General features: G+C 42.3%; 1 protein-coding gene across 10 annotated transcripts in view; it reads left to right on the forward strand.

Moving 5' to 3' along the window:
- The window catches only part of LOC127923963 (TOG array regulator of axonemal microtubules protein 1-like), a 51,817-nt gene extending 34,128 nt beyond the window's left edge, over window positions 1-17,689 (forward strand). The window contains exons 1-6 of one of the 10 annotated variants that reach the window (XR_008116320.1): window positions 3,741-3,817; window positions 4,703-5,281; window positions 9,159-9,710; window positions 10,093-10,354; window positions 11,010-11,115; window positions 11,267-11,407. Coding sequence is in view for 5 of the 10 variants with exons in the window: in XM_052508263.1 (XP_052364223.1) it covers window positions 11,047-11,115; window positions 11,267-11,502; window positions 12,419-12,577; window positions 16,266-16,397; window positions 16,707-16,950 (840 nt within the window). In the remaining 5 variants the exon portion in view is untranslated. Of the gene's footprint in view, window positions 1-3,740; window positions 3,818-4,702; window positions 5,282-9,158; window positions 9,711-10,092; window positions 10,355-10,470; window positions 10,824-11,009; window positions 11,116-11,266; window positions 11,503-12,418; window positions 12,578-16,265; window positions 17,048-17,137 lie in introns of those variants that run through there. The other 9 variants (XR_008116322.1, XM_052508263.1, XM_052508264.1 and 6 more) reach the window with 9 other exon arrangements.
- Window positions 17,690-27,154: the final 9,465 nt, after the last annotated feature.

Genomic DNA, 27,154 nt, shown 5'->3' on the forward strand with positions numbered 1-27,154 from the left:
GGTGTGAGACCGTGCCACGAAATACCATATCATGTGCTTTCAGAAGGGCCTCTCGCAACATTTCACAACTGCTCATGCCTCACAATTTGCAAGTGATAGGAAGAACTATTATGACCACCTTCTCTAAACTGTCTTGAAATACAACTCTCTTTCTGTTGTTTATGTTTTTGTGGGATGAATCTTACCTGTCTATTGTAATATGTTTCCTCCCAGCAGGCCTGCAGAGTCTGAAAATAAAGGCTGCTTCTACAGAATTCCTTTGAAGATCATGAAAATAATGATGCTTTGTTATGCACATTATGCACAGGCATTTACAGTATGCTAAAATGAATTTCTCCTAAGATTACCTTTGTGGGACCATAAGTGAACTCCGGAATGCACCAAACCCTATCCATGGTAAGATGGGGAAGAAATGCAGCACTATAGATATATGAGATGCTCTAGAGATAACAGGAATGACTTAAAGTTGCGAATGATCAATAGCTGGAGTCCTCCAATATGCTGCACTTAGAATTGAGTTGTAGGCGATGTTTGGCACAAAATAGAATGTTTATCTCTGTCTTTATTTCGTGAAACATTAAACTCTTTATTATGTCATAATGTGTATATGAGGATGTAGGAGCCAGATTCATGACGCGATTATCCAGGTGCATGTTGCTTAGACCAACTAATCCAACCTTGGTTTACAAGTTAAATACATTGTTTATATATGCCTATACAAATCTATCGACCACATCCATTTAAAGCAATGATTGTCAATTGAAAATGTGGTTGTTGTGTTATCCTGTTGTGCGGCTTGAGTGTCAGTCCCCTTAAGCACATTATTCCAATATTTTTCCAAGCTCTGAATTGACACAATGGACACTTTTGAAAAGATATTCGATAAAAAATAAGAGTATGAATGACAATAAACGTATGACTTGGATTGTATGCATAATAGTGTAGTAAACAATATCGCTCAGCGTGGGAACTTTTGGTGTTTGGAAAGTATCCGTTTTTAGTCTCCATGACACGTATCACTTCGTTGTCTTGTTGGTAATAGTAAAAATGCATGACAGTCAGCATTGTAATTGTCTAACAGGTGTTTTTCCTTTTGTTTCTCACAATAAACAGACATTTGAGAACGGAATTGCTTACTGTTGTACCTATGATGCACAGACACACACAAGCTGTACAGTGTAGTTTGAATAATCAGTTTAAATTATTTGCAGATGTATTCCCTATCATTTACAAATCGAAAGATGTAACATTTGAAGTGAATGTGGCAGAACAGTTTAGCATAGAGTTCTTGAGGGAGTCTTCTCCTTCAGTCTTTTTGCCTCCTAGGCCTCGTTTCTCATTACATGGGATTTCCCCAGTTCCAACTTCACATGAGATGGCCGCTGTCTACTGTCATGTGGTGCTGAATGACAGATATCGCTATGCTGATATTGCTGCTGTCCATGGACCTGAAATGTACAATCTTGCCTATTTGCATATGTACGACCGTCCAAACTTGACCCCACACACATACACAAACATTAATGCTAATCGCTCACACACTTTCGAACATTGCACAACCTGCAACAAGACACTGAAAGATCATTTTATTCCACGTGTGTTTGTGTTTGAATAAAGACCTGAAGAATGAAATCAATGTGTGGATGTTGATTGGACAATGTATATGTGCTTTGCAGAAGCCATTTAAAAAAAAATCCCTGTAGCATGATCAGATTGCTTTGTTTAAGAGAAACTATGCCGATTATAGCAAGATAGCTTTTATTTTTATTTTTAATAAGGCAATGTATATATGACCCCCTTTCAAAGAGTCGCTCATTTATCACTTTCTTGCAGATATACAGTGCCTTCAGAAAGTTTTTATACCCCTTAACGTATTCCTCATTTTGTTTTCTTACAGCCTGAATTCCAAATGGATTAAATTATAGTTTTTTTAATCATCTCACCCAGCTGCAGACAACACCCCATAATGACAAAGTGAAAACATGTTTTAAATGTTTTTTTCAAATGTATTGAAAATGAAATTCAGAAATATCTAATTTACATAAGTATTCACAATACATGTTAGAATCACCTTTGGCAGCGATTAAAGCTGTGAGTCTTTCTGGGTAAGTCTCCAAAAGCTCTGCACCCTTGGATTGTACCATATTTGCATTACCACAATATATACAGTACCAGTCAAAAGTCTGGACACACCTACTCATTTAAGGGTTTTTCTTTAATTTTACATTTTTTTACATTTTAGAATAATAGTGAAGACATCAAAACTATGAAATAGCACATTTGGAATCATGTAGTAAGCAAAAAGTGTTAAACAAATCAAAATATATTTTATATTTGAGAATCTTCGAAGTTGCCATCCTTTTCCTTGACCACTTTGCACACTCTTGGCATTCTCTCCAACCTTTTCATGAGGTAGTCACCTGGAATGTTTTTCAATTAACAGGTGTACCTTCTTAAAAGTTAATTTGTGGAATTTCTTTCCTTCTTGAAGCGTTTGAGCCAACCGGTTGTGTTGTGACAAGGTAAGGATGGTTTACAGAAGATATCCCTATTTGGTAAAAGACCACGTCCATATTATGCCAAGAACAGCTCAAATAAGCAAAGAGAAACAACATCCCATCATTACTAAAGACATGAAGGTCAGTCAATACGGAACATTTTAAGAACTTTGAAAGTTTCTTCTAGTGCAGTCGCAAAAACCATGATGCGCAATGATGAAACTGGCTCTCAGAGGAAGACCCAAGAGTTACCTTTGCTGCAGAGGATAGGTTCAGTAGAGTGAACTGCACCTCAGATTGGAGCCCAAATAAATTCTTCACAGAGTTCAAGAAACACACACATCTCAACATGCACTGTTCAGAGGAGACTGCGTGAATCAGACTTTCATGGTCGAATTGCTCCATTGAAACCACTACTAAAGGACGGACACCAAAAATAAGAAGACTTGTTTGGGCCAAGAAACATGAGCAATGGACCTTAGACTGGTGGAAATCTGTCCTTTGGTCTGATGAGTCCAAATTCGAGATGTTTGCCTTTCAATGTGTGTGTAAAGAATACAGGGTGTTTACTTGGGTCTAATCTTCATTATAAAACTATTTGTTGAATGGTTTAAAATCCATCAGAAGCTGAATAAGTCTTGACGGGGACAGATCTTGTTTTGCCAAGGAAAGTGAAAAGGACTGAGGGAAAGTAAAATGGAAAATACATGGAAAGGAACATGGAAGAACCTCAAAGAACATTTAATTTTCAATGCGAAATGCATCTTATATTCCTGCCCTTACAGAAAAACCACATGATTTCAACTTACATTTTATGTGAGCACAAATTACATTTTGGAACACAACGTGATCACATTTTCACAAGTGTAGTTTAATGTAATCACATGTTGCTTTACATGTTATCACATTATCTTCACATAAGATTACATTAAAACATGTTTTTGGTACACTTCCCGTGTTCACATGTGAAATTCATGTGTTTTTTGCGTAAACGCCCTGCAGTTCCACGCTCAAGGATCTTAATAATGCTTTAAATGCACATGTATGATTGTGCATGTGTAATGGGTTGAAAACAAAGTCACTAAAAACAGACACCCATTTATTATTTATCCCCCCTAATTGTTTCTGTATTTGTCTTAATTAATCTTAATGGGATTTTCTACATACTTTAGCGTTAGCAGTCCATCAGGCCAATAGATGGCGCTGTTGCACTGTTGGAGCAGGAGAAACAGCAAGTTTTGGCCAAGCGCTCACCATTCTGCAGAATAAGGACCAGAACTTTACAGAGGTAAACTGTGTCTGTTCTTTTACTATTACAGGTATGTAACAGAACTTCAAACTTTCAAATATATACACAATATGTAATACCATGATATTTAACAACTTTGTCCAGATATTATCACGTTAGGAAAGGTTTTGTTTTGGCTTTGTGTCGAACTGAGTGAGAAGAACGTGATTTACATTGAGTGAGAGTGTATGTTAGCTTGATGCTAGCTGAGGTAAAAAAAACATTTACGAGTCACAAAGACTATGTTTACTGAGTAGCTGACTTGTACTGGATTTTGTCTAGGAGATTTTTTTATCAAGAATCCATTTGTTAGGGATTTCTGAGTTGGTTTTACATGTTATTGGTTGTTTTGTGTAAAATTGTGCTCACTAGCTGGTAAAGTGGCCGAGCACGCTCAGTCTGGTGTACTTTTAGTGCATACAGTGAGAGAGAGACGATTTTCTGGAGGTGCCACTATCTTAAAGCTGAATGTATTATTGTCACTTTTTTATAGAGGTAGTGGTATATAGAGAAACATTCAGTTATTTATGGTTTCATATATAGGTGTTTCTATTGTATGAATGTGAAATACATTGTGGTTTTCATGTGAAACCGTACACTAAGACAGGGTTATTTGTGGAACATTTTTAAATTCTGCTTTAGGTAAAGTGCATTTATGTTGTGTAATTTAAAGTGTGCACTTGTTTGATGTGAATATTTTCAAAGTACTAACAAGAAAATAGACAATTGAACAAGAGAAAAAAATATTCTTAAAAATAAAGAAAGAGGCAGAACTTTGCAGACGTAAACATGTGTCCGTTCTTTTTACTATTGCAGGCCACCTCAGCTACACATGTACTCTGTTTGCACACGCATCCACGCATGCACATACACACGGACAAACACACACTAATGTTCTCTCTCTTGTGTTTGTCAGCAGTTCATCGTGGCCCTGTAGTTCGCCTCCTTCACCAAAGCTCTGTCAGGGACCTACATGAAGAGTGCCATCACTCAGAGAGACACTTTGACCTGTCCAGCTCTCTCATCGGTCTCATAGACGGCAGCTTTGAGATGGGTTTCAACAATAACATTGAGTTGCTTGAGAATTCATGTAGTAAAAACCAGATACAGACTAAAGTATGATCCATTTTTTTTTGTGGTTCAATCAGTCTGCTCTCAATACTGTCCAGTTTTATAGTTGTTCCTATTAATTGATTGACTGGCGTTTGTCTATGACTCTACTGTCAAACCCCTAACATTGTTTTATTTGATGCTATGTTGTTGCAGCCTAGTATCCAAACTGATATGCCATTCTTAGTTTAAAAAATAACAGTGTTTATAATTTGCTATTCCTGACTACTGCAGTGTTGTGGTTTCTTGCAGGTAACCTGCTGTTCCTGGCTGTGGTCAGCCATTTTGGGGCGAAGCTGCACCGGCCCAGGTTCATTGCTATGGGCTGTTTCCTCATGGCTGTAGGATCCTTCCTCACATTCCTGCCGCACTTCTTCATGGGACGGTAAAACAACTGAAATACTGGTTAAACTTGTACTTGTAGAGATACTCCAATGCGGAGGATAGTTTCACTTTAGAAATAAAGAAATGTATCCAGTTGTTGATTAATCTCAGTTAACTTCGAACTAAAGTCTTGCGTAATTGGTCAGCTGCTTGATTATGTTTTGGGGCCATACATGTTAAGAGAAGGGATTAACTTACATTTACATTTAAGTCATTTAGCAGACACTCTTATCCAGAGCGACTTACAAATTGGTGCATTCACCTTATGACATCCAGTGGAACAGCCACTTTACAATAGTGCATCTAAATCTTTTAAGGGGGGTGAGAAGGATTACTTTATCCTATCCTAGGTATTCCTTAAAGAGGTGGGGTTTCAGGTGTCTCCGGAAGGTGGTGATTGACTCCGCTGTCCTGGCGTCGTGAGGGAGTGTGTTCCACCATTGGGGAGCCAGAGCAGCGAACAGTTTTGACTGGGCTGAGCGGGAACTGTACTTCCTCAGTGGTAGGGAGGCGAGCAGGCCAGAGGTGGATGAACGCAGTGCCCTTGTTTGGGTGTAGGGCCTGATCAGAGCCTGGAGGTACTGAGGTGCCGTTCCCCTCACAGCTCCGTAGGCAAGTACCATGGTCTTGTAGCGGATGCGAGCTTCAACTGGAAGCCAGAACTTGTTATGGTTGCAATCCCGTTAACGGGATAAATGTCATCAACAACTGCTGAATAGCATAGCGCTACATTCAATAAACATTACAAAAAAATATTTATATTCATGAAATCACAAGTGCAATATAGGAAAACACAGTTTAGCCTTTTGTTAATCCACCTGTCATGTCAGATTTTGAAATTATGCTTTACAGCAAAAGCAATCCAAGTGTTTGTGTAAGTTTATCGATCGCTCGACAAAACATTAAGTACACTTAGCATCAAGTAGCTCGGTCACGAAAATCAGAAAAGCAATTAAATTAATCGTTTACCTTTGATGATCTTCGGATGTTTTCACTCACCAGACTCACTCACCAGACTCCCAGTTACACAACAAATGTTCCTTTTGTTCCATAACATTATTTTTATATCCAAAATACCTCCGTTTTGTTTGGCGCATTATGTTCAGAAATCCACAGGAAAGAGCGGTCACGACAACGCAGACAAATTCCAAATAGTTTCCATAATGTCCACAGAAACATGTCAAATGTTTTTTATAATCATTTACATTACATTTACATTACATAATCAATCCTCATGTTGTTTTTAAAATATATAATCGATAATATATCAACCGCAAATGTCTTTCACAGTAGGCGAGGGAAAAGCAATAGCTGTCCAAACTCTGTTGCGCAAGCAAAACTCATGTGACCACTTGACGCGATGTTATCTTTCTGGCTCATTTTTCAAAATAAAGGCCCGAAACTATGTCTGAAGACTGTTGACACCATGAGGAAGCGATAGGAAAGGGAATCTGGTTGATATCCCTTTAAATGGAGCAAAGGGAGCCTATGGCACATGGAGTTTTCAAAATAGAAGCCACTTCCTGTTTTGATTTTCCTCAGAGTTTCGCCTGCAATATCAGTTCTGTTATACTCACAGACAATATTAGAGTGTTTTCTATCCAATACTAATAATAATATGCATATATTAGGAACTGAGACTGAGGAGCTGGCTGTTTACAATGGGCACCTTTTCATCCAAGCTACTCAATACGGCCCCTGCAGCCATAAAAAGTTTGGACAACAAAGGCAGGGTATTGGAGTGGCCATCACAAAGTCCTGACCTCAATCCTATAGAAAATGTGTGGGCAGAACTGAAAAAGCGTGTGCGAGCAAGCAAACCTGTCTCAGTTACACCAGCTCTGTCAGGAGGAATGGGCCAAAATTCACACAACTTATTGTGGGAAGCTTTTGGAAGGCTACCCATAACGTTTGACCCAAGTTAAACAATTTAAAGGCAATGCTACCAAATACTAATTGAGTGTATGTAAACTTCTGACCCACTGGGAATGTGATGAAAGAAATACAAGCTGAAATAAATCAATCTCTCTACTATTATTCTGACATTTCACATTCTTAAAATAAAGTGGTGATCCTAACTGACCTAAAACAGGGGATTTTTACTAGGATTAAATTTCAGGAATTTTTAAAAACTGAGTTTAAATGTATTTGGCGAAGGTGTATGTAAACTTCCGACTTCAACTGTATACAGTGTATATATACTGTATATATATATATATATATAAACTCAGCAAAAAAAGAAATGTCCTCTCACTGTCAATTGCGTTTATTTTCAGCAAACTTAACATGTGTAAATATTTGTATGAACATAACAAGATTCAACAACTGAGACATAAACTGAACCAGTTCCACAGAAATTTGACTAACAGAAATGGAATAATCAAAATCAATGGTCAAAATCAAAAGTAACAGTCAGTATCTGGTGTGGCCATCAACTGCATTAAGTACTGCAGTGCGTCTCCTCCTCATCGACGGCACCAATTTGCCAGTTCTTGCTGTACCTTGTTAGCCCACTCTTCCACCTAGGTACCTGCAAGTTCCCAGACATTTCTTTCTGGGGGTAATGGCCCTAGCTCTCACCCTCCGATCCAACAGGTCCCAGATGTGCTCAATGGGATTGAGATCCGGGCTCTTCGCTGACCATGACAGAACACTGATATTCCTGTCTTGCAGGAAATCATGCACGGAACGAGCAGTATGGCTGGTGGCATTGTCATGCTGGAGGGTCATGTCAGGATGAGCCTGTAGGAAGTGTACCACATGAGGGAGGAGGATGTCTTCCCTGTAATACACAGCGTTGAGACTGCCTGCAATGACAACAAGCTTAGTCCGATGATGCTGTGACACACTGCATCAGACCATGACGGACCCTCCACTTCCAAATCGATATCGCTCCAGAGTACAGGCCTCGGTGTAACGCTCATTCCTTCCACGATAAACGTAAATCTGACCATCACCCCTGGTGAGACGAAACCACGACTCGTCAGTGAAGAGCACTTTTTGGCAGTCCTTTCTGGTCCAGCGACGGTGGGTTTGTGCCCATAGGCGACACTGTTGCCGGTGATGTCTAATGAGGACCTGCCTTACAACAGGCCTAGAAGCCCTCAGTTCAGCCTCTCAGCTTATTGCAGAAAGTCTGAGCACTGATGTAGGGATTGTGCGTGGGAAACATGGGAAACAGTGTTTAAACCCTTTACAATGAAGATCTGTGAAGTTGCTTAGCTTTTTACGCTTTTTATCTTTGAAAGACAGGGTCCTAAAAAAGTTTTTTTTTTTTGCTGAGTTTATATATATATTTATATATATATATATACAAATTCACCACATTCATAATTTTATATGGGAATCAAAAAGCTTTCATTAATGTTCACCATGTGCTGATGTGCCAGCACTGTCAACAGACCCCATTATGACATCACAATGTAACGGAAGCCTTGCCATGATATCATTGCTGGTTCCATCTGACAAGCAAAATTTCATTTCATGATAGATCTCTCACAGAGATAGGTTAAGTTCTTATTTTGAGAGTGTTAATATTTATCATCAATGGCTTATCGAGGGAGAAAATCAAGTGAGTTTGACAAACTCCAGAAGGAGAACTCACAGATGAAGAGCATCATCGAAAACCTGAGGAAGCAAAACATGGCTTTAAACCAACAGGATAACCAGGACAAGTTTTCAAGTTTTGTAAGGCTCATCAGTTTTTCAAACGTTTTTTTCCCCAAAAATATCACTGTTTATTTTGTGGTTTCATAGACATACAGTAGGCCTACATCCATAAAAATCTTTAGCTTAAAAGTTTTTCATGACACACTGTAGAAACTATTTTGCCTTCTTCACTTCTGCTATACATTTCATACTGTACCATTGTGATCCAGGGCTATCAGGAGAGCTACCCAATCGCAGAGGGCCATCGTGGCTTCATCAGTGATGCCAGACTTCTGCAGATGCAGAGAGCTGAGAGAGAGGCCATGGAAGCAAAGCAAAGAAAGATAAGTGCTATCCATGAGAATTATGTCCGGACTGCTCTCATCGGGGTTGGCAGCACCTTCGCGCACCACTTCGTCCCCTCTATTCAGTGCATTCCGCGGCCGAAAGCTCCACCGAGGCCTTTGCCACGAAGGCTTGAGCACATAGCTCTGGCCCCACTGAAGAACATCGTGGGGGTGGACGGAGCCCAAGTTCGACCCGGATCTCACTCTCTGGAGTCCATCCAGGTAAATAAGTCATTCAGCAGCGGTAGCGTGTGGCCTGTTCCCGTCCCTCCCACTGCAGCTCCCTCCAAGAGGGGCAAGAAGAAGAAGGGCAGGCGGGGAGTCAAAGCCCTGAAAGTCCAGTCGGACCAGGGCTGTGCTGACAACAACGGACCCATTGACCTGATGGAGGAGGTGAGGGACATCGAGGCTCACCTGAAGGAGGAGGACTGGAAGGTAAGATGGACTTCGAATGTATTGTAAATGTGAAAATTTGCAGTTCAGAAATATACTTGGACTGATAAATTGCCAAAACATGTCTTAAAATCAAATCAATCACATGTGCCGAACACAACAAGTGTAGACCTTACTGTGAAACCAACAGTGCAGTTCAAGAAGAGTTAAGAAAATATTTACCAAATAAACTAAAGTAAAAAGTAATAATAATTCAAGTAACACAATGACATAACAATAACGAGGCTAAATACAGGGGGTATCGGTTTAAACAGCATGATAGTATAGATCCTAGAATACAGGATCTCTCTGTATTAGTTTATGTATATACTAGTTCTATGTGTATTTCTATGATGGGAGCATTCTTTTCTGGTCTACCCCAAAGGGGGTACATGAGGTGAAGGCCATGGGCAGGAGAAGTTTGGGCTCGGCCATGTCCACGGGGGAAATAGCAACCAGCTCTCTGGGAAGCCTGAGCTCAGTGGATATGAACACCCCTGCGGAGCTCCGTGACTACTTGGATGTCGGGACCCCGGTCAAGTCGCTTGACAGCCCACCCAGGCCTGCTCCCCCTCCTACCAAGCCCAGGAGCAAACAGCCTCGGCCTATAAGGTTCCTTAGCATGCCAAAGGCTGCCACCGGCTCAGGTCAGTCCCTCTCATGTATTCACACGAATGTAAATAAGACAGGGAGATGAAGCTAGGTAGAGTGATAGAAAGACAGTAGGAAGGGAAGGGACACAAATGGCTTTAGCCCAGGGATAAGACATTTTTCCACACATGATTTGCCTGTTTCACAGTGAGAGAACTTTTACTCAAGGCTAATTGGACCCTGTTTCTGAGCAGGGAGAGCACCAAAAATATATGTGCTAAATTTAAAATGATATCATAATGAACTAGTGTTAAAAGCTACAAACAGATATGGAAATGAGTAAATACATAAATAAATACATACAGTTCATAGAGAGATAGATGTCTGCTGTCAACCCATAGACAAGATGGCAGCCAGTAAGCCAAAGGGTCAAATTAAGAACCAGGCCAGATTGTAGCCCCTGTCCAACCCAGAGCAGGCCCTGACTAAGACCTTCAAGCTGCTCCACTCTGCCTCTGATGACTGGTGAGCATTCACTGTAGACAAGACCAATGGAGCTAGGCTAAAGGAAGCACAGTGTAGTGTACTTGGAAAAGTAGATTTGAGCTACAGAGCGTAGAAACTTCTGAAATTAAGAGACCAGAGTCCTAATTGATGAACATCATTATAATGTTTTTGGAAAATGCTTACGTTTCTTTCACTGAATTGCAGGGAGAAGAAGATCGAGGCCTTGACCTTTCTCCGTGTGATGGCTCAGAACCACATGGACATACTGATGCCTAAACTCCATGATATCTGCCATGCCATTATAAATGAGGTAGCTGTATTCATTCACTGCCCTATTCATTCATCTGCACAAATCTGCTACATTTGGAGAACAAGTCAAATTATTGTGTCATGTTTCTGATGTTCGTGGGTTGTTCTGCTCAACATTAATAGCTGGTCCTGTGTGTGTTATTATGATTCAGGTGAAGAACCTGCGCTCTGCAGTGTCCTGTGCTGCCATGGCCACACTGGGTGACATGTACGTCCACCTCCAGAGGGCCATGGACAGTGAGGTGGAGGGGACGGCACGCGTGCTGCTGCACAAAACCAGCGAGGCCAACGCCTTCATCCGGCAGGGCGCCAACTTTGCCCTGGGTCACATGGTGCAGAGCTGCACCCCTACACGTGTCATGAATGCCCTGCTGGTCGGTGGGCTGAGGTAAAGAGGAGAGGGGTCAATTAACACTCACTAAGGGGTAGATCCGGACTTCCACAAATTATCCCATTATCCAAGCCTCAAAATAAAGAAGATTGAAATACTGCTAGTTTTGAATTAACTGCCCTTTTCATCAGCATGCTAGGTTATTCCACAACACTTCCGGCAGCAACTCACCCCAACGCTAGACGTCACCATTTGAATGGAATCACATTTTTTGTTATGTCTTATACTTCCTTGTGTTGTGTACTTCTTATTTTACCATTGCGTTATTTAGATTATTTTTAGCCCTTGGTGGAGAGGTACTGTCTACTGATGTGTGCTAGCCTTTGGGGAGTAACAAGTCATTTATAAACATTTATAAAGTATATATAGTGAACACTTTAGATTAGGGGCTATTAGTGAGGCACTGAGGTATTCGTAAGTACATGTACTCACATTCATAAATGCACTCATTAATAAATACACAATTTGTGACATTTATAAATACATTTATAAATATGTATATAAATGGTGAGTCAAACCATTAATCAACCATTAACAAATGCCTTGACAGTAACTCCTTTATAACTGGTTCATAGTACATTAGTAGTACATTATTAATCATTTACAAATTGTGAACATACTATGATCAAACACCTCATGAACAAATCATTTAAAATAGCATTTTTAAATGTGTCAATAACTATTTCTAGATTTCTTATTGACATTTACAAAGGTAGCAATAATGATTCATAAATGGTAAGTAAACTCTTTACAAACAGTTTATAAATGGTATATTAAGTGACCTTAATATAAAGTCTTACCGAACATTTTGATCCATCGATGAGACTTCATCAATACAATCCATTATCATTCATCTCCTAACTCATGTATCTCTATGACATATAACTGATGTGCTCTGTTATTCCTTACTCAGCCACCGTAACGCTGCGGTGAGGAGCTGCACTGCTCAGCACCTGGAGAGACTGGCTGAGGTCATGGGGGCGGCTCGTCTCCTGTCGGGGAAGAAAGACCTCACTGACCGTTTCTTGATTGCTGTCAGTAAACTGGCTGTGGACCCTGCACAGGAAGTCAGGTGGGAAGTTCCTCCTGTAAAGTAGCTTGCTTCAACATAACAGTTAAGGCCGGGATTCAATCCATGGCTCGCTATAGCACTAGATCGCCGACAATGCAGCTTTTAAAGGTAATTTAGTCTTGAGTCAACATCTGCAGCGTTTACCACGAATACAAATTGAAATTGACTTTAAAAGCCACATTGTCGTCTGTCTACAGCACATATGTCAGAGTCAAGGCCCGCGGGCCACATCCGGCCCGCGAGAAGGTTTTTTACGGCCCCTGGGATGATCTTGATTTATTATTAGAACCGGCCCGCAGACCGCAGCAAGCCGGCAGCCCGCAGATCTTTTACACGCACCAATACTACATTTCCCACAATGCAACGGTGACGCACCGAGCAGTAGGCTGCTTCATTTCAATATTTATTGGCACAGCAGTTGTCAGCATCACAGTAAAATTAACTTTCAGATACCCATCAAAAATGGCAAAACGGAAGGTGGACACTGAGAACCGGGGTTTCAAACAAGGTGGGAGTCGGAGTATTTGTTCACGGAGGTAGCTGGAAAACCTGTGTGTCTTCTGTGTGGAGAAAGTGTGGCGGTACTGAAAGAGTATAATCTGAGACGACATTATGAAACGAAACACGCGGACAAAAACAAGAATATGGACATGGAACAAAGGCTACAAAAGGCAGAGGAATTAAAACGAGGCCTCAAATCTCGACAGGCTCTGTTCAAAAAAGCCAAATCACAAGGCCAGGCTGCTGTCAAGGCCAGTTTTATTTTGGCAGAAGAGATCGCTAAATCAGCCCGGCCATTTACGGAGGGGGATTTCATCAAAAACTGCATGATTAAAGTTTGTGACGAAGTTTGCCCAGAAAAAAGGCAACTCTTTTTAAATGTGAGTCTGAGCAGAAACACCATTGCCGAGAGAGTAGACCAGTTGTCCATCAATCTAAAAGAGCAGCTTGTGAAAAAGGGAAAAGATTTCATTGCATATTCCTTGGCTGTGGATGAGAGCACCGACATTTCTGACATTGCCCAGTTGTCAATTTTCATCCGCGGAGTGGACTCCAGCCTAAGCGTGACAGAGGAGTTTTTGGCTTTACGTCCTATGCATGGCACAACTACGGGGCATGATTTGTATGAAGAGGTGTCAAGATGTGTAAATGAGATGGAGCTGCCTTGGGAAAAACTCGTGGGTTTGACAACCGACGGAGCACCTGCGATGTGTGGACACAGGAGCGGACTGGTGGCGAAGATACGGGAAAAGATGCAAGAGGAAAACGCGACAGGTGAGCTGACAGCTTATCATTGTATCATACACCAGGAAGCGTTGTGCGGTAAAGCCTTGAAAATGGAGCATGTAATGAGCATCATCACGCGCACAGTTAACTTTATCAGAGCCAAAGGTTTGAATCACCGCCAGTTCAAGGCATTTCTGACGGAGTTAGAAACGGAGCATGGTGATTTGCCTTATCACACAGAGGTGCGATGGCTAAGCCAGGGAAAGGTGCTTCAAAGATGTTTCGAGCTTCGTGAGGAGATTTGTCTGTTCTTGGACAGCAAAGGGAAAGACACAACACAACTCCGAGACGAAATGGCTTTTCTGTGTGACATTACGAGTCATCTGAATGCAATGAACTTGCAGCTGCAGGGTCGGGATCGTGTCATCTCTGATATGTACAGTACAGTGAAGGCATTTAAAACCAAACTGACTCTGTGGGAGACGCAGATGCGGAAAGAAAATTTGAGCCACTTTCCCAGCTGCCAGACCATGAAAGAGAAGCTCTACCAGTGCGTTCCCGAGCGCACAGTTGGCTGATAAAATAGGTATGCTTGCCGCTGACTTTCGACGCCGATTTGCTGACTTTGAAGCACAAAAAAGCAGGTTGGAACTGCTCGGTAACCCATTTGCTGTTGACGTGGAAAGCTCACCACCAAACCTCCAAATGGAGTTGATTGACCTCCAATGCAATGATGCACTGAGGGCAAAATATGCGGCAGTGGGTGCTGCGGAGTTCGCCCGTTTCCTCCCCGACACAATGCCCCAGCTGCGCATCCAGGCTGCTCAAACGTTGTCTATGTTTGGCAGCACATACCTGTGTGAACAACTGTTTTCTTTGATGAACTTGAACAAAACATCACACAGAAGTCGACTTACTGCTGAACACCTCCACTCAATTCTGAGGATTTCCTCAGCTCAGAGCCTTACACCGAACATTGATGAACTTGTGGAAAAGATGGGACACCACCAAGTATCACCCTCAACCTCAAACAAGTGAACATTACTGTGCAATCACATATTTAGAGTTTTTACTCAGTTCAAGTTTAAAAGTTAAAGTTTAATATTTGTTTTCACTGCATGTTACTTCTCCTTAAACAAAGTGTTGTTTTTGATTAATAGATTTTTGCACTTTATTTTATTGTATTTCAATCCAATTATATTTTAAAAATATTTCAGTTGAGTGGATGATAGAAAATTGCTATTATTGTTTTTTTCTTTGAAGTAAATTTAGCCCACTTTTGCTAAAATAGAAAATATAGGCTACTGATGGTGCCTTGAATACCGGTTTCTTTCATTTAATGTTCATGTTATGGGGATTTTTATATAAAGGAAATTTGTCTTTTGTGTCTGTTGAAAATTAAAGATTACTGACAGAGCCATAAGAAAATATTGCTTTATTTATCTGATCATATTGGAATATATTTGTTAGGTTTTCAGTAGGTTCAATTAGGTTCACTAGACTATATGCGTCATTTAAAAATTTTTCAATGAACATTCGAACAGTCCGGCCCTCGGCTTGTAGCTAAATTTTTTATTTGGCCCTCCGTCCATTTGACTTTGACACCCCTGGTCTACAGCATCTATGCTAAAGGGTGTCATGGATTGAATTGCGGATTTTAGGTATTCCAAAACAACCACAGGTTCTCTTGGAGGGGAATAGTAATTGAAAACAAAAAGGAAAAATTATAAACACAAATAAGTTCTACGTGGCATAGGAATATCCAAGTCCAGGCACCCATATGGGTTTGAAAGTTAAAAAGCCAAAAGCTAAGCCGGGATGTTTGGCCGGGAGGGATGTTCTTCTCCCATCGCCAACTAGTGACCTCCTGTGGTGGGCGGGGTGCAATGCACGCTGACATGGTCGCCAGGTGTATGGTGTTTCCTCCAACACATTGGTGCTTCCAGGTTAAGCGGGCATTGTGTCAAGAAGCAGTGCGGCTTGGCTGGGTTGTGTTTCGGAGGACGCATGGCTCTCGACATTCGCCTCTCCAGAGTCCTTACGGGAGTTGCAGCGATGGGACAAGATTGTAACTACCTATTGGATACCACGAAATTGGGGTAAAAATTACAAATGTAAATGAGTCCAAATAGTCAGTACCTGATTCAGTTTCCTTCCATCTGTTTGGTGCCTAATGAAGACAACCCTACTTGATCACAATGGTCTGAGCCAAGTGTTGTGCAGATTTGCTAAGATTTTCATAATAACGAATGGTTAAAACCCAGTTGTTATATTGTTGAGATGATTTGTAGATCAGGTAATGCGGTACATTGCTCAAACTGACCCTCTTGCAAATTCTAACTAATGTATGTCTTATTTTTTCTCAGGTTGCCATCAATTAAGTACTGTTTTTAATCACAGACAGCAGAAATGATTTGATATGTTGCACGTTTAAGATGATATTCATATATTTTGTCCACAGGCATCATGGTCGCAATATCTTGAGCAACATGGCCACCAATGGCGACTTTCCTAAAATGTGGGACAAATTCGCTCCAAGGAAAGAGAGAGAATCCTTGAGGGAGGTCATCTCAAAGGTTATCCTCAAAGAAAGGTACATTCTCTCTGGATGATTAGAAGAAGTGTAACAAATGAGCTGATATGATTACAGAGATCCAATCCCACTGGGCAGACATCAGATCAATGTCTAGTTTTGATTTAAATTTGGGAACTCAACCAAAATGTGAAATCAACCAAAAATGCTGGTTAAAAGTTGGGTGAAAAAAATCCAATTGAGTTTTCAGCATTGATTCACCATCATCACATAGATTTTCTTGTTGTTGAAATGAGGTGGAAAAGTTTATTCAACCAGTTTTGGCCCAAAGGGATGAATTTAATATACTTGTCACAACTCTTACCGAAGGTGGCTCCCCTTCCCGTTCGGGTGGCGCTCGGCGGTCGTCGTCACCGGCCTACTAGCTGCCACTGATTCTTTCCTCCCCCTCTTTGTCTGTTTATTGGTTACACCTGTTGTGTATTTGCTGATTAGTTTGGCTTTATTAGCCAGCCGACCCGCCTGCTCTTTGTGCGGGATTGTTTTGTGTAACTTGTGTGCACGTCTGTGGGTTACTTGTTTCCCATTTTGTGGGTTTTGCTGGACAGTTTAAGTCCCCATGTTTGGGGCGTTGTTTTGTTGTACGCCCTGTGTTTTCGTGGGGTTGGCTTATGTTCGTCGTTTTGTGCATTAAACTACCCTGAACTCTCTGCTTCCTGCGCCTGACTTCTCACCCACTACACCCAGAATGTTACAATACTGTAAGATTATATCTTTCTGTCTTTTCTCTTTTTCAACAGGAATATCTGAATCATCCCCAACTTGACTATATATTTGTATGTAAATATTTGCACATTTCCCAACTTGACTATTATCCCCTCCAGTCCCCAAACTCCAATATTTTCTCTCATTCTAAGAAATTTGACACTATCATCCAACCCCCATGTAAATGCATCTTTAAACTGCATTGACTCCTTGTCCAAGTCCTGAATCCACTATAAGTCCATATGAACCACATTCAAAGCACTAAATTACCTTTCCTCGAAGCTCCTATCTGATCTACCAGCTCAATAGTGGTCGACTGAAACCATACTCACCATCTCAGGGGGTGCTCAGATCATCAACCACTGACCTCCACACCATCCTCAAAAACAGCAGTCCTCTTTTGGAGACAGATTGGTCAGTGCTCCTGTATGGCACCAACATTGTGGATTTTCATCCAATACTTCTGGACTATGGGAACATTGTTTGGACAATAAAATGAGGTAAAATGGAAGCTGGCTACAGTCTCAGTTTTATCCTCCAAGACAGTGTGAGGATGTGTAACAACAATACCTGTGGTTTAACTTGATGAACAGGGCCAGATTACCGAATGGGCACCTGCTCTCTCTAATTCTCTCTTTCTCTCTCTCGGAGGACCTGAGCCCTAGGACCATGCCTCAACTCTAGAGACAGTAGGAGTGGTGGAGATACTCTTAATGATCGGCTATGAAAAGCCAACTGACATTTACTCCTGAGGTGCTGACTTGCTTCACCCCCGACAACTATTATGAACATTTGAACATCTTGGCCATGTTCTGTTATAATCTCCAGCCTAACCCAGCCTAAAACCTCAAACAGCAAGCAATGCAGGTGTAGAAGCACAGTGGCTAGGAAAAACACCCTAGAAAGGCCAAAACCTAGGAAGAAACCTAGAGAGGAACCAGGCTATGTGGGGTGGCCAGTCCTCTTCTGGCTGTGCCGGGTGGAGATTATAACAGAACATGGCCAAGATGTTCAAATGTTCATAAATGACCAGCATGGTCGAATAATAATAAGGCAGAACAGTTGAAACTGGAGCAGCAGCACGGCCAGGTGGACTGGGGAAATGTCAGGTAATCCTGGGGCATGGTCCTAGGGCTCAGGTCCTCCGAGAGAGAGAAAGAAAGAGAGAAGGAGAGAATTAAGAATGCACACTTACATTCACACAGGACACCGAATAGGACAGGAGAAGTACTCCAGATATAACAAACTGACCCTAGCCCCCCGACACATAAACTACTGCAGCATAAATACTGAGACAGGAGGCTGAGACAGGAGGGGTCAGGAGACACTGTGGCCCCATCCGAGGACACCACCGGACAGGGCCAAACAGGAAGGATATAACCCCACCCACTTTGCCAAAGCACAGCCCCCACACCACTAGAGGGATATCTTCAACCACCAACTTACCATCCTGAGACAAGGCTGAGTATAGCCCACAAAGATCTCTGCCATGGCACAACCCAAGGGGGGGTGCCAACCCAGACAGGATGACCACATCAGTGAATCAACCCACTCAGGTGACGCACCCCTTCCAGGGACGGCATGAGACAGCCCCAGTAAGCCAGTGACTCAGCCCCTGTAATAGGGTTAGAGGCAGAGAATCCCAGTGGAAAGAGGGGAACCGGCCAGGCAGAGACAGCAAGTGCAGTTCGTTGCTCCAGAGCCTTTCCGTTCACCTTCCCACTCCTGGGCCAGACTACACTCAATCATATGACCCACTGAAGAGATGAGTCTTCAGTAAAGACTTAAAGGTTGAGACCGAGTTTGCGTCTCTGACAGGGGTGGGCAGACCGTTCCATAAAAATGGAGCTCCATAGGAGAAAGCCCTGCCTCCAGCTGTTTGCTTAGAAATTCTAGGGACAATTAGGAGGCCTGCATCTTGTGACCGTAGCGTACGTGTAGGTATGCACGGCAGGACCAAATCAGAGAGATAGGTAGGAGCAAGCCCATGTAAAGCTTTGTAGGTTAGCAGTAAAACCTTGAAATCAGCCCTTGCTTTAACAGGAAGCCAGTGTAGAGAGGCTAGCACTGGAGTAATATGATCAAATTTTTTGGTTCTAGTCAGGATTCTAGCAGCCGTATTTAGCACTAACTGAAGTTTATTTAGTGCTTTATCCGGGTAGCCAGAAAGTAGAGCATTGCAGTAGTCTAACCTAGAAGTGACAAAAGCATGGATTCATTTTTCTGCATCATTTTTGGACAGAAAGTTTCTGATTTTTGCAATGTTACGTAGATGGAAAAAAGCTGTCCTTGAAATGGTCTTGATATGTTCTTCAAAAGAGAGATCATGGTCCAGAGTAACGCCAAGGTCCTTCACAGTTTTATTTGAGACGACTGTACAACCATTAAGATTAATTGACAGATTCAACAGAAGATCTCTTTGTTTCTTGGGACCTAGAACAAGCATCTCTGTTTTGTCTGAGTTTAAAAGTAGAACGTTTGCAGCCATCCACTTCCTTATGTCTGAAACACATGCTTCTAGCAAGGGCAATTTTGGGGCTTCACCATGTTTCATTGAAATGTACAGCTGTGTGTCATCCGCATAGCAGTGAAAGTTAACATTATGTTTTCGAATAACATCCCCAAGAGGTAAAATATATAGTGAAAACAATAGTGGTCCTAAAACGGAACCTTGAGGAACACCGAAATGTACAGTTGATTTGTCAGAGTACAAACCATTCACAGAGACAAACTGATATCTTTCGGACAGATAAGATCTAAACCAGACCAGAACTTGTCCGTGTAGACCAATTTGGGTTTCCAATCTCTCCAAAAGAATGTGGTGATCGATGGTATCAAAAGCAGCACCAAGGTCTAGGAGCACGAGGACAGATGCAGAGCCTCGGTCCGATGCCATTAAAATGTCATTTACCACCTCCACAAGTGCCGTCTCAGTGCTATGCTGGGGTCTAAAACCAGACTGAAGTATTTAGTATACATTGTTTGTCTTCGGGAAGGCAGTGAGTTGCTGCGCAACAGCCTTTTCTACAATTTTTGAGAGGAATGGAGGATTCGATATAGGCTGATAGTTTTTTATATTTTCTGGGTCAAGGTTTGGCTTTTTCAAGAGAGGCTTTATTACTGCCACTTTTAGTGAGTTTGTTACACATCCGGTGGATAGAGAGCCGTTTATTATGTTCAACATAGGAGGGCCAAGCACAGGAAGCAGCTCTTTCAGTAGTTTAGTTGGAATAGGGTCCAGTATGCAGCTTGAAGGTTTAGAGGCCATGATTATTTTCATCATTGTGTAAAGAGATATAGTACTAAAACACTTGAGCGTCTCTCTTGATCCTAGGTCCTGGCAGAGTTGTGCAGACTCAGGACAACTGAGCTTTGAAGGGATACGCAGATTTAAAGAGGAGTCCGTAATTTGCTTTCTAATAATCATAATCTTTTCCTCAAAGAAGTTCATGAATTTATCACTGCTGAAGTGAAAGTCATCCACTCTTGAGGAATGCTGCTTTTTAGTTAGCTTTGCGACAGTATCAAAAAGGAATTTCGGATTGTTCTTATTTTCCTCCATTAAGTTAGAAGAATAGGATGATCGAGCAGCAGTAAGGGCTCTTCGGTACTGCACGGTACTGTCTTTCCAAGCTAGTCGGAAGACTTCCAGTTTGGTGTGGCGCCATTTCCGTTCCAATTTTCTGGAAGCTTGCTTCAGAGCTCGGGTATTTTCTGTGTACCAGGGAGCTAGTTTCTTATGAGAAATGTTTTTAGTTTTTAGGGGTGCAACTGCATCTAGGGTATTGCGCAAGGTTAAATTGAGTTCCTCAGTTAGGTGGTTAACTGATTTTTGTCCTCTGGCATCCTTGGGTAGACAGAGGGAATCTGGAAGGACATCAAGGAATCTTTGTGTTGTCTGTGAATTTATAGCACGACTTTTGATGTTCCTTGGTTGGAGTCTGAGCAGATTATTTGTTGCAATTGCAAACGTAATAAAATGGTGGTCCGATAGTCCAGGTTTATGAGGAAAAACATTAAGATCCACAACATTTATTCCATGGGACAAAACTAGGTCCAGCGTATGACTGTGACAATGAGTGGGTCCAGAGACATGTTGGACAAAACCCACTGAGTCGATGATGGCTCCGAAAGCCTTTTGGAGTGGGTCTGTGGACTTTTCCATGTGAATATTAAAGTCACCAAAGATTAGAATATTATCTGCTATGACTACAAGGTCCGATAGGAATTCAGGGAACTCAGTGAGGAACGCTGTATATGGCCCAGGAGGCCTGTATACAGTAGCTATAAAAAGTGATTGAGTAGGCTGCATAGATTTCATAACTAGAAGCTCAAAAGACGAAAACATATTTTTTTTTGGGGGGGGGGTAAATTGAAATTTGCTATCGTAAATGTTAGCAACACCTCCGCCTTTGCGGGATGCACGGGGGATATGGTCACTAGTGTAGCCAGGAGGTGAGGCCTCATTTAACACAGTAAATTCATCAGTCTTAAGCCATGTTTCAGTCAGGCCAATCACATCAAGATTATGATCAGTGATTAGTTCATTGACTATAATTGCCTTTGAAGTAAGGGATCTAACATTAAGTAGCCCTATTTTGAGATGTGAGGTATCATGATCTCTTTCAATAATGACAGGAATGGAGGTGGTCTTTATCCTAGTGAGATTGCTAAGGCGAACACCGCCATGTTTAGTTTTGCCCAACCTAGGTCGAGGCACAGACACGGTCTCAATGGCTAACAGCCTGCTGCCTGGTCTGCACCCTATTTCATTGTGGAGCTAGAGGAGTTAGAGCCCTGTCTATGTTGGTAGATAAGATGAGAGCACCCCTCCAGCTAGGATGGAGTCCGTCACTCCTCAGCAGGTCAGGCTTGGTCCTGTTTGTGGGTGAGTCCCAGAAAGAGGGCCAATTATCTACAAATTCTATCTTTTGGGAGGGGCAGAAAACAGTTTTCAACCAGCGATTGAGTTGTGAGACTGCTGTAGAGCTCATCACTCCCCCTAACTGGGAGAGTGGGGGCCAATTACTCGATGCCGACATCTTTCTAGCTGATTTACACGCAGAAGCTATGTTTGCGCTTGGTGATCTCTGACTGTTTCATCCTAACATTGTTGGTGCCGACGTGGATAACAATATCTCTATACTCTCTACACTCACCAGTTTTAGCTTTAGCCAGCACCATCTTCAGATTAGCTTTAACGTCGGTAGCCCTGCCCCCTGGTAAACAGTGTATGATCGGTGGATGATTCGTTTTAAGTCTAATACTGCGGGTAATGGAGTCGCCAATGACTAGAGTTTTCAATTTGTCAGAGCTAATGGTGGGAAGCTTCGGCGTCTCAGACCCCGTAACGGGAGGAGTAGAGACCAGAGAAGACTCGGCCTCTGACTCCGACTCGCTGCTTAATGGGGAAAGCTGGTTGAAAGTTTCTGTCGGCTGAATGAGCGACACCGGTTGAGCGTTCCTACAGCATTTCCTTCCAGAAACCATGAGAAAGTTGTCCGGCTGCGGGGACTGTGCCAGGGGATTTATACTACTATCTGTACTTACTGGTGGCACAGACGCTGTTTCACTCCATAACATTCTAGCTATATGTCTTGTTTAATGCCTGGTTGGAAAAAATGAAAAAGACTGTAGCTCCTAAAGACATGATGGGCCACCACTTGGGTAGAAGCACTATATGGTCCTGTAGCCTACTTTGTCACATGTAAACAAGTTTAGGATGCCAAATGTTACCAAACATCCTAAGCTTCCGTTAGTCCCAGTCAAACGTATCTTGACCTTTATCAACCCTACTGCATATGCCCTTTAGCTTTCATTTCAATTTCATTTTATTGTACTTTGTTTGGGACGGTACAAGACACTTAAAAAAATGATTATGATTTTTTCATAACAATGGAATTTTACTTCTCTGTTGCTCAATACTGTATGCTATTCGCACACTGTTGTCTGTTGTAGATCTGGAACCACTGACAGAATAGCGGAGTATCTGTGGCCACATGATAAAACACTAGTCTGGCATCAGTAGTCTGAGAATAGGAGGAAACCAGTTGGACATGTACATCAACATATGGCAGTTGACATTAATATTGTCAAAAACTCATCCTAGATGTCTCACACTTTTTGAATGAACTTGTGCCTTTGGCCAGGATCCAATTTTCCCACGGAGCTGGTGTGTAAAGGACCATGTAAAATCATCTGAATGAGGCTTATTCATGATTCAGTGGGATTATAGCATAGTTGAATTCCATTTAATTTCCAATGAGTTTAAGAAATTAATGGAAAGCCATGTACTGATTGTATTTGTATGTTATGAATCACTACTTGAATATGTACAAAAACAGTTTGTTGATTTAGTGTGTCAGTTTTGTGGAGGTCCAAAATGAATGTAAAATCCAGACAGTTGAGGAATGACACGCAGTATGACATGAGCGATACCAAAAACATAGCTACTGCAGTCAGTTTACAACCAGGAGTTTTTCTTTTTTAAATTTGTTTATTGCTTAAACACAAATTTTAACACAGCATAAACCAATAATGAGCAAATTAGAAATCAAAGCAGTGGTAGGTTTTATGGGGAAAACATTCAATCAAATCACATACACATGGTTAGCAGATGTTAATGCGAGTGTAGCGAAATGCTTGTGCTTCTAGTTCCGACCGTGCAGTAATATCTAACAAGTAATCTAACCATTTCACAGCTGGCTACTGGCAGAGCTGCTTTTAAGCGCCGTGCCATGAGGCGCTGTGCCGGGCTGCTGTCCATGCCTTCTGTCGGGGTATTGCGCCACTGCAGGATTGCTTTCCAGGCATCTTTGCCCTCTCGCAGAGCCTTTTTGCAGAGGTTCTTTGTGATTTTTACTGCGGACTCTGCCCTCCCTTTAGCTTTTGGGTGTCGTGATGACTCCTTGCTGTCCCCAGTCCACCTGGCCATGCTGCTGCTCCAGTTTCAACTGTTCTGCCTTACTATTATTTGACCATGCTGGTCATTTATGAACATTTGAACATCTTGGCCATGTTCTGTTATAATCTCCACCCGGCACAGCCAGAAGAGGACTGGCCACCCCACATATGCTCTCTCTAATTCTCTTCTTTCTTTCTCTCTCTCTCTCGGAGGGAGAGTCAAAGTGAGCAATGAGCTGTCGCCCACTCTTAGCTATGATGTGGACGTGCCCCAAGGGTAAATACTGGGGCCCCTCCTGTTCAGCCTGTACATTAATGATCTCCCTTCTGTCTGTACTGGGTCTGAAGTTCAAATGTATGCAAATGATAGAGTGATATATGAGCATGCAAAGAGCAAACACGCTGCACAAGAACTCACTACGGTAATGGTCCAGGTTACAAAGTGGCTCAGTGACTCGTGCTGGCATCTCAATGTGAAAAAAACTGTTTGCATGTTCATCACAAAGAGGGCAATAGATGCTACTGAGCCAGATGTCTATGTCAGGGGAGAAGCTCCAGGTGGTATCTGATTTTAAGTACCTTGGCATCATACTTGATTCCAACCTCTTTTAAAAAGCATGTAAAAATGTAATTCAAATAGCCAAATTTCCGATTTATACGAAATTGGTTGACTACAGAGGTAGCAAAACTGTACTTCAAATCTATGATTACTCCCCCACTTAACATACTGCTTGACTAGTTGGGCCCAAGCTTGCTGTACAACATTAAAACCTATTCAGTCTGTCTACAAACAGGCTCTCAAAGTGCTTGATAGGAAGACCAATAGCCATCATCACTGTTACATCCTCAGAAAGCATGAGCTCCCGAGTTGGGAAAATCTCGTGCAATACACCGACGCATGTCTTGTTTCAAGATCCTAAATGGCCTGGCTCCCCCTCCACTCAGTATTTTTGTTAAACAGAAAACCCAAACATATGGCAACAGATCCACAAGGTCTGCCATGAGAGGTGACTGTATAGTTCCCTTAAGGAAAAACACCTTTAGTAAATCCGTTTTCTCTGTGAGAGCTTCCCATATCTGGAATACACTGCCATCAGATACACATAACTGCACCATATATCACACTTTCACTAAATGCATGAAGACATGGCTAAAGGTCAATCAGATTTGTGAACATAAACCCTAGCTGTGTATTGCCGCTTTCCATGTTGTCTGGTGTCTGTAGCTTGTGAGGTTTTATCTTGCTGCTTTTTGTTCTGTTGCTCTGTCTGTATGCTATGTCTTGCTTGTCATATGTTGCTCTGCGTGTGCTCACTGCTCAATGATTGTCTATATTGTAATTGTTTTTAATAACCTGCCCAGGGACTGCGGTTGAAAATTAGCCGGCTGGCTAAAACCGGCACTTTTACTGAAACGTTGATTTAATGTGCACTGTCCCTGTAAAAGTTTAAAAAAAAATTAAAAAAAACCAGGCAGGCAGGCAGTCAGAAACGTGCAACTATTTTCCATAGTCTACTTGAATAACGAGAGAGAGAGAGAGAGAGAGAGAGAGAGAGAGAGAGAGAGAGAGAGAGAGAGAGAGAGAGAGAGAGAGAGAGAGAGAGAGAGAGAGAGAGAGAGAGAGAGAGAGAGAGAGAGAGAGAGAGAGAGAGCAAAGCCAGGACGGATTTAGCGATAGAGAGAGAGAGAGAGATGGGAGGGGCAAAGCCAGGCATAGGTAGGCACGGACTTAACGATGGAGAGAGAGAGAGAGGAGGGGCAAAGCCAGGCATTTAGGTAGGCACGGACGAGATGGGAGGGGCAAAGCCAGGCATGAAGAGACTTAGATGAAGAGAGAGAGAGAGATACGGGAGGGGCAAAGCCAGGCACGGATTTAGCGATAGAGAGAGAGAGAGCGAGATGGGAGGGGCAAAGCCAGGCATAGGTAGGCACGGACTTAACGATGAAGAGAGAGAGAGAGACGGGAGGGGCAAAGCCAGGCACGGATTTAGCGATAGAGAGAGAGAGCGAGATGGGAGGGGCAAAGCCAGGCATAGGTAGGCACGGACTTAGCGATGAAGAGAGAGAGAGAGATACGGGAGGGGCAAAGCCAGGCATAGGAAGGTATGGATTTAGCGATGGAGAGAGACAGAGATGGGAGGGGCAAAGCCAGGCATAGATAGGTACGGATTTAGCGATGGAGAGAGTTGGGAGTGGCAAAGCTAGGCATAGGTAGGCACGGACTTAGCGATGAAGAGAGAGAGAGAGACAGAGATGGGAGGGGCAAAGCCAGGCATGTTGGCTACCAGGCAGACATTCAGAAACGTGCATCAGTAATCAAAAGATTTAGGCTATAGGTGTAATATTCATATGTGTAAACATACTGAATTGTAATTGGATGCATTTTACCGCCATATCATGCTGTGCTATGATTGGTTAAGACCACCCAAATGGTCAGGTCATGGGCAGATTGATCCTGGTTGGCGATACGTGAACATGCCAGTTATAGCTAGCTAATAAATAGCTACGTTAAGAAATATCCTGTATTACTGCATTGTATTATTTTGTACAAAGTGTGCAAAACAAGACATGGTGTCAGAATAAAAGGCCTTACAAGAGGGATTTTTCTGGAGTTCCTTCACCTCGAATGGAGTGGGAGTCTACAAACTTACCCGATGCATGGCGTAAGTACAATCAGCATGTGGAGCTAATGTTCACGGGTCCTCTGAAGGACAGAGGAGAAGAGGAAAAATGCAGCTACCTGCTCCTCTGGATCGGTGAAAAAAGTGAGAGATATTTACATGGGCACTTACCGAGGCTGAATCAAAGGTACTGAAAACATACTACGATCTTTTTGAAGCATATGTTGTGCCGAAGACCAATACGATTTTCGCTAGGTACAAATTCCATGAGAAAGTACAGGGAGCTAGAGAGTCTTTTGAACAGTTTGTGACAGAGCTGCGTCTACTTGTGAAAGACTGTGATTATGCAAACAAGGATGAGATGGTCAGGGACCATATTGTATTTGGAATACACTCACCGCGAGTGAGAGAGAAACTTTTGAATGTTGGGTCTGGGGTAACGCTGGACAAAGCTATCGACATAGCCAGATCTCACGAGCACAGGCTCAGATGAAAACCATTTCGCGCGGCAGCACGAGCGCATCAAGT

This window comes from Oncorhynchus keta, unplaced genomic scaffold (genome assembly GCF_023373465.1).
Source record: "Oncorhynchus keta strain PuntledgeMale-10-30-2019 unplaced genomic scaffold, Oket_V2 Un_contig_3382_pilon_pilon, whole genome shotgun sequence".
Lineage (NCBI taxonomy): Eukaryota > Metazoa > Chordata > Actinopteri > Salmoniformes > Salmonidae > Oncorhynchus > Oncorhynchus keta.